Here is a 12,056-nt window from a genome sequence, read left to right on the forward strand (position 1 = left end):
CATTTCAACTTCTGTGCTTATTTTCTTGAGCAAAATATAGCTAATTTTTAACCAGACACCAAAAAGGGATACTTTCCGCAGCACTGATGTCTTGCTACAGTGGCAGGTTAGTTCAGTTGCACAGTCTGGTCTGTCTGGTTTCAGCTCTCTCTCCTCCTCCATTTTGCAGACATTGCTGTCACTTTGTGTCCTGTGTCCAGTCTGTAATAATTATCCATTTGAAACACAGTGGGTTGTATGTAGTTTATAAAATAAACAATGTGATTAAACAAAACTTTGATACAAATTTTTAGCATTGATGATTTTTGTAGTTGAGTTACTTGAGTTAGGTTTTCTGCAACAACTTCATAGGGTAATAATGTGGTGATGCTATATTTATAATTTGTTTTTCTGCCCCCTGGTGGCCAAAATGAATCATTACTGCTTTAATAAATGTCTGGAATCAAGCACCCTCTCATAACTTTTCTTTGCAGAACAAGTGCCCTGTATGTGTGTGTAAATTCTTATAATTAAGCAAATAAAAAGCAGAAAGAAACTTAAGAGTGCTTTGAACTATGTGCTCTCTAGTTCACACCACAAAACCCCACCTCCTCTTGTTGTATACAGCGTTCTCACACCAAATGACTGGCCATCTAACTGGTTTCACTGGAATGTGGTAATGAATGCAAATGGGGCAGAAGCAGGAGCATTTTCAGAACAGATTTAGCATGTCAGTACTCAACATTTTCCGTAAATGGTGAGGAAACAGTGCGCTGGTGTTCATCACACTGTGGGGACTCATGCTCTCAGGGGTCTGTTTTTCCTCTGTTGAGAGTAGTCATACAAATCTGTCAGTGTTTCCAGTAAGTATTAAAACAGTTGCAAAAGTGTGTTTTTCCCCACATTTACCACCTTTCCACTTCCATGTTCACTGGAGAATTTAATGGTTAAACCCCGCTCATATTTAACTTTTTGGGTTGCTGTCATGGCTGGTTAGTAATTTAAACATTCTTTGCTTTTCTTTCCAGATTTATGCTGGTCGCACACACTGGGACTCCAATACATCCTTTCTGAGATCTTTTCCCACACACTTCAGTGTTTCTGTCAATAGACTGGCTCCCATTTGTGTCAGCTGTTGCCACCAGTGTCCTCAGCTTTACTGTAATTGAGAGAAGGATCAGGTAACAAACACTGCTTCATCAATCTATCCATTATTAATCAGACACTGTCCCCATAAGTCTTCCATGTCGCCAGTCAGACTTTTCTTTTAAACGGCTTGTAAGGTGCTGTCATCTGGTGGTAAAAACAGAGTTTACAGTGCTGTTGAAATTAGCAGCAAGGGAGCTATTACATTGTGACACCTGAAGGTGAATAATCCATCAGCAAGGAAGTGCTAAACTGCTGGAGTAGGCTACACTGTTAATATGAATTTATTATAAGAACCATTGCTCAGAATGTTTTCTTTCGCTAATTGATACTGTTTGCAGACTATGTACTATAGAAAGCCTGCTGACCAAATATGTCAGCCAGTATCTCAGTTAAAGGTTGGGATATTGCACAAACATTAAAAACTGAAGGATTGTTTTTTAATGGCTAGGTTCATATTTTTTCAGTTTTATCTTAAAGATCCAGTGTGTAAGATTTAGCAGCATTTGGCAGTGAGGCTGTGAATTGCAACCAACTTAACGCCCCTTGACTCACCTTTCCCTACGGTAGCAAAATTTTGTCAAAAAGTAGTTTTTGGCTGTGGAAACATAGCGGTGCAACATGATGAACTCTGTGGAGGAGAGCAAAGCGCCCAGGAACAGCGGCAGGCTTTGAATCCAATTCGACATAGTGGCAAACCATCAGACAAATCAGCTGTAAAATGCTGGATACATTTTTTTTGAGTGTAACAACCCCCACAAAGTGACTTGTTTCAATATCACAATTTGATTCATTCAGTCCAAAATTATTTGGAAAGTCTGGAAGAGCAGCATGATGAAATAATTTTATGAAATAGTTTTATCCCTACTCAGCTTAGCAGAGGGCTAAACTGGAAATTGCGGCTCAGCTGGCTGAGGTCTCAGACCCACGGAGCACGCATGCTCAGAAGGAAATGCTGTATCTGGATTTTCCCTCAGTAGATCCATGAAGAAGATTCTCTACCTCTGTATATATGAAAGGTAACAAAATGAGTAACAAAAAGATAACAAAAATACAAAGATCGGTATTTTGTGTGATTATACACCAAAGAAAACATGATTTCGATGTTATATTTCATTTCTGCCCCTAAATCCTACACATTGGACCTTTAAACCAGTACTGCAATGCCCGTATTCACAGACAAAGCATTACTGGTGATGGTATTTGTTTTCACAAGAGCCATTATGAACATGATTTTATTGAAAGTGACAGGAGTGACAGTGACTTGTTCTGTGCAAAAATAAATTTTTATCTGCAGCTGTAGGTGAAAGGAGGCTTCTGCAGTCTGTTTTGTTTTTTTTTAGTTTAAAACGTAGATTAATGTCACTTCACTGAAAACAAGAGAAAAACTAAGAGAAAACAGAGAACAAGGACTGTGAATTCTGATTTTAAGCAATCTCCTCACAGCCCGTATAGAGAGTACTACAAGAACATGCTGGCCTCATGTAAGTATTGTTTTGGACAGGCTTGACGACATGTGAACGTATCCTCTTGGTTCGAGTATGATGTGGATTGTTGTCAGTACAGAATGTTAACCAGTGTTCAAAGAGTTACATTGCAAGATATAAATCACGTGTCATATCAGTGTGTTCTTCCAAACCTCCATTCATCAGCAGATGATGCTTCTCACACTCTCTCCTCTGTCTTTTGTACTAATACATTTTCCCCATATGAGGGCAGTATTGGGCAGTCTTTTCTCTTTATTCCCCAGGATCAAAGCAACTCTTCATTATTATAGTGCCCTAGCTACTCTACTAAATGGTTGGTCAAATCACTACCTTGATATGCTATCTTCATTGTCCCCATTTTGTCAGGGAACTTTACAACTGTGAACAAGAGAGTGGTGAATGTGATGAGAAGAACAGCAACGATACTAGTATATACAGTATGTTCATTTCATGTGTGGTACATTTTGCTTAAAGCACAATTACTGACTAACTGTTGATTAAGGCCTGACACAACAAGCTAAAACATTGTACTTTATGTACTGATCAGTTTTGTTTTATTTTGCTTCCATAATAGTCTTCTTTCAGTCTAGTAGAGAGAAAACATTCAAAACACACAGTGCACTGTTCAGTTCAAATTTCGGTTAGGTACGTTTATGCGAATGAGCACACATTTAATTAGATAATATCTTACTTGCATATTACTTGCAAGTTCAGAAAACGTGTAAATAGTCTTCATGGAAGTAATCAACTGAGGATGTTTCATAATGATATCTCCAAGCTGAAATTTGTACCCTATTTATCTGGATTGTGTTAATAACAGAAGGAGGTACTGTGGGGGGGTTGTAGTGGGTTCATAGGACAGCTTTGAGCTCTGTATAATTGTGACCATAATATAGAAACAATGGATTATGAAAACTAATAGATTAATCCATTATGAAAATAAAACTTATCATTGCAGCATAATATAGAATAATTAAAATTTGCTTCACCTCAACAAATTATAAGAGAAAAAAATTCTGTTTATACATTAATGCATTAGTAATGATCGAATAATAAAAGTATATAGTATATCATTAGGTGTACTATACACACACCCAGGGGCAATTTCTCTGCTTTGAATACATTTAACTTTTACGCAGGTGGTAAACAAAGGCTCTTTTTGTCAGCATTCAGGTGTGTGGTGTTGTTAAGTGGCTGCACAGCTGACAGAGACAGAAACCTGCTGTCTCTCAGTGAACCAAACGCTGATAGCATCAGTCAGTAGTTTGTATTTGGAGGCAAATAATGAACAACAGCAAACCCCTTACTGAAATGTCAGCTTGAAATCTGGGCTTGGTGCAACTTGAGCTTTCGAGTGCCAGGGCGTGTGTTTATATGTGTAGGAGGAGGTTTACACATTTACTGCATGATTGTCGCACCCAAGGGAGATCCCAGGCCTCTTCAGGCATGTTCTTCATCCTGTTTCATAAGCATCTGCTCATATATGGGCATCTTCCTTCCTTCCTTCTGCTCGGTTACACTGCGTCCGCTTCCTGAACAACCCTCCCTCCCTTCCCACCCCCCCCATCTCACACGCATACACACTCCTACTCATGCTGGTTAGCTATGGGCAGAGGTGTGAGTGTCTTTTCCCTGTGCAGGAAGTAATGTGGTTAATACTCATTTGATCCCCGGTTCCGATGGCTTGCATCCACGACCAACAGGCTAGTGCTGGTTGTGTACTTGGCCCTTTTTGTTTTTAGTGGGTGCAGCTTCCATCTGTAACCATATGTAAGACTGATGGAAATAGCTCATATGTCTGCTCTTCAAAGCTGCCACACATGTCATGCCTTGGTTTTTTTCATGGAAGTGGAAGAAAAAAAATTGTTTAATCTTTAAGAGACAGAACAGAATACATGCAAGAGCTTTTGTTCCCTTGGCTGCTTTCTTTTGTTCTCAGGAACTATAATGTAGTCTGGCTTTCTTGTAAAAACAAATGTTAGACTTCCAGAGATTTACATTCTTAATGTTATTTATGTATGTGCACCTCTAGCTCTGGGAACTCAAACCAAGACTGATGTGCACTGGGTGGCCTCCATGTGCCCTGGATGCATGCAGATACCACTTGAGATTAGCTGTCCTATCTGCACAGCTAAAATGTAGACTCATGTTGGCTTTGAAGTAGGACAAACAGTCTCATCAAGTTCTTGCCACAGGTCACAGAAAGTATCACTAGAATGTAGCTGGGGCTCCTTCAGCCACTGATCTCTACCGTTCACCTGGAAAAATATTAAAAATGTAAACCATATGCTTTAGATTAATGTTAAACATGTGGTACTTTGTTAGCTTATTAGCACAGGAAGATTTCCTGTGTGATGCTTCATAAGATGAAAATAGAATGTCCATCCAAGCCAACATTGTGCCCCCACAAAACCATTAGCATGAATGAATTATTACAGTTTCAGATGTGTAATTACTACCCTCCTGTTGCCTCCTTTTGACATATTATCACCCCACTCAACAACTAGGTCACTGCAGATCCGTTTCCATGGATAGAATTTTCACACGACTGTCTGCCAGGTTGCTGACTTCACCTCTGTCTGTGGAGGGAATTTCAATCAAAGTTACGTAAACACGGATCAGCCACAAGATTATAACTGCCTGCCTAATATTTTGTAGGTTCTTCTTGTGCCATGAAGGCAACTCTGACATGTTGAGGCACGGACACAGGGCATCTAACCTGTGGTGTCTGGCACCATTATGTTGGAGGGGGATCATTTAGGTTCTGCGGGTTGCAAGGTGGGGCCTCCAGATACTAGCATCCTAAAACACTAAACTAAAATGGTGAATGTGGTAAGCATAATACCTCTTATACATCAGCATGTTAGCATTGTCCTTGTGAGCATGTTAGCATGCTGATGTTAGCCATCACCCAAAAGTGAGGCCTCACAGAGCATGTGATGCTGCACTTGTACTAAACTAGACTATCATTTATGATTTGTCATTCTACATGCTGATTTAATAAAGGAATCAAGTAATCAAAGTAATTTATTCACCATTATAGATGTAAATGTAGGGTGTGCCTCCTTTCATCCTGCTGGAGTGCTGCACTCTGTGCATGGTTCAGCTCATTAAGTGCAACAGCTTGGTCCAGGAGGTTGCACTGGAGACAGGTCTCTTTATGTGGGTACAGCAGTGTCTGATTTTCCATTGTTAGGCCAGCCTAAGTCCTCTTTCATACATTTTATTTGGTTTCATTTATACAAGGTCTTTAGGTGCTTCTGCATAACAACAGTATGTATGCCATTAAAAACCCTCTAATCAGGACCGCGAAGTCTCAACAAGAAACAGTCCACACTTTATCTGTCTGTGACCGGCTGTGTCCACTTTGAGATGCTCCTGTGCCACGTGTCTGCCAGACAAGAATTCCACCAAGATCTTTGCTGACGGAGCCATCCAAGGAATGTCGGCCTGCACTTAACAAACATAAGGGTCTGGCAGTTAAGAAAGGAAGGCCGAGTAGCAGTCCGGATGTCACCATGCCCAGAAAATCTGCCCAGCCACTGGTTACATGCCTGGGATTCTTTTCTACAAGCTGCTCTTTCCTGCTTTGAATTTTTTTTCTCTAAAACCTTTTCCTCCACCAGACAGTGGCAAAGGAAATATTTTCCAGTCCAGAAATAAGTTGCTTTTAATTGCATTGCTTTGCAAGTATACACTTGGTCGTCTGTGCCACTGTAAGAATGTGCCTTTGATTGATGTTCATTAGGGGTGAAACAGGGTGGTATGCTGCTCTGCATTGCAGCCGCGTTCCATTGGAGTTACACTGTTCTGAAAACAAACCGCTGCAACCGGCCCACACATACTTTCCCTGTGAGATCCTGGTCGGTGCTTTGAATGAATACAGCATTATAATACTCCAATATGCATGGCTGACAAAGGCTCAGTCATCATTCGAACTCTCTGCACCAGACTATGTTTGAATATCATATCATGTAGGTCACATGATAGGATATTCAGACATCCCAAAACAAAACAGAGCTTTTTGATTAGGAGGATGACTTTTTCATGTTGGATAATAAAAAGGATATCATTGCACTGAGCTACACATCTGCCTTTTAAGGAATAGATTTTTTTCTTCTTGCTCATGTAAATGATTTGCTTCGATGTCATCATGTTTATTCAAAACGGTTGTGTTGAAGGAACAGTCACAAACACAGGCCTCTTGTACATGGAGAGATGCACATTTCCTTCTGTTCTTTATGTGCAGTGATATGGTGTAGTTTAGAAAGAAAATAGTTCCTACAAGAAACTGGATAATCTTGAGTGACTGGATTGTGATTTCTGGAAAGTATCTTTACAGTTGAAGCATCACAATCTGGCTCCATTATAGTAAGAGAAGGCAGGTATCTTTAAAGCTGATATCTCCAGAACTCAGCCATTCACTCCATAACAATCTATATACATAAATAACACTGCAGGTAAAAGAAAAACATGTCTATTTGGTTTCAGGATGAACTGTCTTTTAATTTTTCATTGTCAAATCAAACCTGGTGTCTTTGTCATGAGAAAAGGCTTCACGTTTACCTCCAGACAATGACCTAGCAGGTTAGAACATGTTGCACTTGAAAAACAGAGCAGCTGACATTAAAGTTGTCAAGCCCTGCAAGAAATCCTATAGCTAGATTTCATGACTTGCAGGTCAGGTATATCGTAGCCTTTGTATTATAAGAACTACATATCTAATTTGCAGCATACATCCTTTGCACATGTAAATCAGTCACGTGTTGGCACTCGTCTGCAACTAAGCACCCTGCATGACATGGCCTTAACATGTGCATGTGCAAGCATGGTGAAAGCGGTAGAGACGACATACACATTTTTTTTTGCCTTTGTCTAACTATGACTTTTGTACCACACCCTGTTAATTGTGCCTGACTGAAATACCCAAACAAATCCCTCAAGAAAGTCAAATTCCCCACCTTGTCCTTTCACGTTTTGACCTTCACCATGAAACATGCCACAACCTTTATTGTATTGTAGAATCTGATGGACTCTCCTCTCCTTGCTTTGACATGTCTATGCATGTCCTTCTTTAGATTAAATTAAACATTTTTTTAGTAGTTCTAACTTTTATATTTATATATGTATAAACTTTTATAATCAATGTCCAGTTGCAGCTTTACTGTTTTGGCTAGCTCTCACGGCTTTCATGCTGCATTTTTAGCCCTAGCAGCTGCTCTTAAAGCTCTAAAAATCTCTCTGTACACTACCTGGTCAGCAATAGCAAACAAAGTTAGCTGCTAAACATAGTGGATTGCATTTAACAGCTTTAAGAGCTAGCTATTTGTATTTGCCTTTATTGGACAGATGACAGTACAGAGACATAAATTGAGGAGAGACCATTCATCCAACATGACACTGCAAACTTGTCATGTTTTTCAAATTTTTTACATTAATGTATTACAGATGCATTCTTGCAGCTGGTTGGCATGGAGCTCATTATTTTTTTATGCTATTTGGGTGGCTACAACAGCCATGCTCTGCAGCCATCAAGCAGCTCTGTGAGGCTGTACATGTGCACATCATCGCTTTGAGCTAAAAGCCGGCATGCTAATATTGTCGCCGTGACAATGCTAATGTGCCGATGTTTAGCAGGAGAAACATGTTTACCACGCTCATGTCCTAGTTTAGCACGCTAGCATTTCATAATTGGGTCATTAAACACAACAAACAGCTGAGGCTGGCAGGACTGAAATGTATCAGGTTTTGTTATCCCATCTGTAAAATCTTAATATGCAAAAGTAGCTGGCAACTGTTAATACTTTGTATTAACAGATACAGTATTTTTAAAGGTGGAAGTATTCTGTGCCATAAAATATACAATTGTTCTTTCAGATCAATAGAACTTGCATTCCCAGCAAAATGCAGGACAGCTAAATCCACAGTTATGCATCTTAAATGTTCACACCAGGATTTGTGAAATTCATGTATTTTCCAAATACTCTCCTGAAACACGTGATTGCATTGAGCAGAAGCACTCACAAAACTTTCCCGTTTGCACTTTGTCCTTGTGCGCAGCTGGGTGAGGTGGATGTTTGGGATTCTTCCTCAGTTAACAATACCTGTTTCACTGCTCTCAGTTTCTCAGCTCAACACGTATGCAAACTTTATCTGGTAATAACTTGCAGGACCAAAGGGCATATTACTAATGCGTCAAGACTGCAGGTTTACAATCAGGTGGCTTCCAGACAGGGAGATGTCGTGAGACAAAGGCTGCATCCACTTGTGGAGCCTCCCTAAAAGGTCACTCTGAACGTGGTGTCCAGCCCAGCACCTCTTAACGTACGCAGCCCTCTCCTCTTCCTCCCCCACAGCTGCTCATTATGTGCAGTTTACTGCTCACTCAGCTCTGGGGTGCTCCAAAGTTCACAGGAAGGAGAAGGGGTGGGGGGTGGGGAGTTGCTACTGTTACTGAGGTCAGAAGGCTGTGTTTTTTTCCCAGCACTCCCGTTATTCTCTCTCTCTCACTTTGTCTTTTGTTCGTCATGATAACAGTCAGGTGGCAGCATTGAGGAAGCTTCCCAATCATCTACCAACACCTTCCCTCAGTGCTGGGTATCTGCTGATTAAATCAGCCTCTTTAACTGTAAAAACCACAAGACCACTTTTTTCTCTGTTCAGTCTCTTATTCTGTGCATGCAGGATTTGCATTCTTCATGTAATCTGTGATGACTTGTTATGACCAACCTTTCATAGCTGTTCAGATACTTTTTCATCTATTTAGCTTTTTGAAACATTATTTGCTATATTAGAGACTTGCAGGATGCCAGTTTTTTGCATGACCAGCCGCTATTTTTCTGAAACTGGAATGCATTTCTCATTGTTGGATGGTTGATATCATCAACTTGAGCAACTATGTCTGCTTATGTCTCTCCTCCGCAAGCTATCCCCTTCAGCTTAACTTTTAGTAAGGTTAATTTCTGACCAAGCTAATTATTGAAACAAGTGTTTACGTGCATCACAGGGAAAATAAATACACTTAACTTTGAGCACACAGTGCAGCATGATAAAATATAGAGAATGAGAGCTGAGATAATGTGCTGCATGGAGTTTAGCTAAAGATGATGTAAACTCAATGGAGAGGATGCAGAGTGGAAAGAGAAAGAAGCAGAAAACTCATAGTTTCAAAGTAAAATCTCCAAATTTAGGAATTAATGGAGATATAGTGGTATTTTTGGCAGTGAAAAATAATGGTTTGGAGTTCAGTTCCCAGGCCTGATAATTCTTGGGAAAACATTGAATATTTTATACATTATATGTTTTGTTAGGTCATAACTCATCAAAACAATTTTTGGGTCAAACAAGACGATTCGGAATTTTGGGATATCCTAATATAGGATTGTCCTGAATGTTCGAGACATCTGGTTACCTTAGTGTCACTGATACTGACATCAGCGACACTGATACTTTGCGACAGCCCTGTAGCTAAGTATTTGCTACATCCCTGCATAGAAATAATCAACTACTATACAAATGTTTTGCTTGCTAAAATGAAATCTGTGAAATGGTGATTGTTTCTGAATCTTTCTTGGGCAACAGTGCTGTAAGAATTGTTTGAATATAAATTTGAACATAAGTAATATTATTTGTAGGAAAACTTTATGCCTAGGACCCAGTAGTCAGCACCATGCTGTATAAACCTTTCCTTGAAACAGAATCAATAAAAAAAGGTGCACAAAAAGACAAAAACATGCGTGCAAAATGATGAGTGTGTGCATGTGTGTGTTGGTGGGCGTGTCTGTTAGTTAGACATGTGAGTGTAGGAAAGTGGGGAAAAGGTGAGAGGTGTTAGTAACCTTGGAGGAACAGGCTGAAAATGTCAGTTTTATGTGTAACGATAAGTCTGGGAAGGAGGGGTTTCTGATGTTTATCCTTAAGCAACAGACCGTGTCAAGAAAGTGTGTCGACCTCATGGACTGACATGTCATTCAGTTCTCTGCGCCCTCTGCAAAGAACTGTTTGCATCCCATATTACTGGTTTGGAAACTTGATGTGAAGCAAGCAGAACATGATTAGCGTGTGCTGCAGTTAAAGGTGGAATGAGAGGAATGCAGCCCTCGTAGTTACAAGTACAAGGCGTGAATTTCATGCACAGAGTGCACCTTGTTCTGCAAAATGCACCCATTTCTGTTATTTATGTGAATCATGGGGTGGTGCATTTAGTTGGAGTGTAAATGCTGGATTAATGTAACAATGAGAGCTGTGACTTGGTTGTTCGGTGCCATGTGAGCGCAGCAGCCTAAAGGTGGTGTGAGAATGAGGGGCTGTGGGTTTACTGAATTCCTATCCGGTGAGCGGAGCGGTGGTTTCTGTCTAGACAAAGCTCAGTTGTCGGGGAGACCCATGCAGATCCAGGACTGCCCCAGGCTCCAGGAAGTGTTGGTGGGAGAGAGTGGGATTTTTTTTTTTTCTCTCCCTGCTCACTTTTCCCTCCTTGGGGGATTTCAACAAATGCAGTCAACTGATGAGAGCGGACCTTTTTTATTATTTTTTTTCTTTTTTTTTCTTTTTTGTTGGTTGTGGGAGTTTTTCTCCCATGATTGGGTGGAGACAGCTTGGTGCATTTGTGCAGAGATATCGACTGCATAAAAATCTCACTGCTTTCATGTCTCCCACTCAGCAGGAAATAGCAGCCTGGCCCACCTTACACACAAATCATTCACAGTCACAGATGCACACATTGTAACATGCACTCACTCACTGAGGTAGGGCACAATGTAGTATCCATCAAGTTTGTGACTTTGACACCAAATCACAAAAGAAGTTCTCATGCTGTCTGCTCGTGGAGCCGCTCTGTATGGCTCTATTGTCTGGGAGTGACTGTGTACAGCAAGATAAGGCAAAGACAGGCGGCATGATGGCTCCCACAGTGTCGTATCAGGGAGCAGACAGGGTTGACTAAGGGCTCATTAGCTGTTAGACTCAGCTGTGCCCTGAGGGCTCTTTTTGGAGCTGTTTGTGCCGTTCCACTGGAGCCGAGACAGTTTCTGTTCCGAAGATTAGTCGTGATGACAGTATAGTTATTAAGTATTCCCAATCTAAGTGAAGATAGTAGAGTCTGGAAAAAAGACAAACAATGCTGCAGACCCCTGCTTTTGAATAAAGAGGTAGAAAAAGTGAAATTGTTCACCTATAATGAATGCACAACCTTGTTAATGAAAACATCCATTTAAAACATCACATCAAACTTTTCAGTTTGATGTGATGATGGTGCAGGATAAAAATTGATGAGGTGACCCGTTATTAAAGCTGTGTTCCAAATTGCATAGTTTTTCTTTTTACTTTTAGTACAGTATGTACTGCAGCTGCTCTTAAGAAGTGCATACTGTTGCATGTAGTTTGCTTGTGACATACTACTTCATCATCACAACCATGGTAAGTCCTTTTTGCAGGTTACAAAAT

At 40.4% G+C, this 12,056-nt stretch overlaps 1 protein-coding gene across 4 annotated transcripts in view; it reads left to right on the forward strand.

Moving 5' to 3' along the window:
• The window catches only part of gng12b (guanine nucleotide binding protein (G protein), gamma 12b), a 30,641-nt gene that overhangs the window by 6,744 nt on the left and 11,841 nt on the right, over positions 1-12,056 (forward strand). For 2 of the 4 annotated variants that reach the window (XM_046391895.1, XM_046391896.1), the window contains exons 2-3: positions 1,008-1,160; positions 2,572-2,609. The exons of 1 other annotated variant lie outside the window; for it this stretch is intronic. In XM_046391895.1, coding sequence (XP_046247851.1) covers positions 2,608-2,609 — 2 coding nt within the window. In that variant the 5' untranslated portion in view covers positions 1,008-1,160; positions 2,572-2,607. The remainder of the gene's footprint in view (positions 1-1,007; positions 1,161-2,571; positions 2,610-12,056) is intronic. One more of the 4 variants, XM_046391897.1, reaches the window with a different exon arrangement.

This window comes from Scatophagus argus, chromosome 6, assembly GCF_020382885.2.
Source record: "Scatophagus argus isolate fScaArg1 chromosome 6, fScaArg1.pri, whole genome shotgun sequence".
NCBI classification, from domain to species: domain Eukaryota; kingdom Metazoa; phylum Chordata; class Actinopteri; family Scatophagidae; genus Scatophagus; species Scatophagus argus.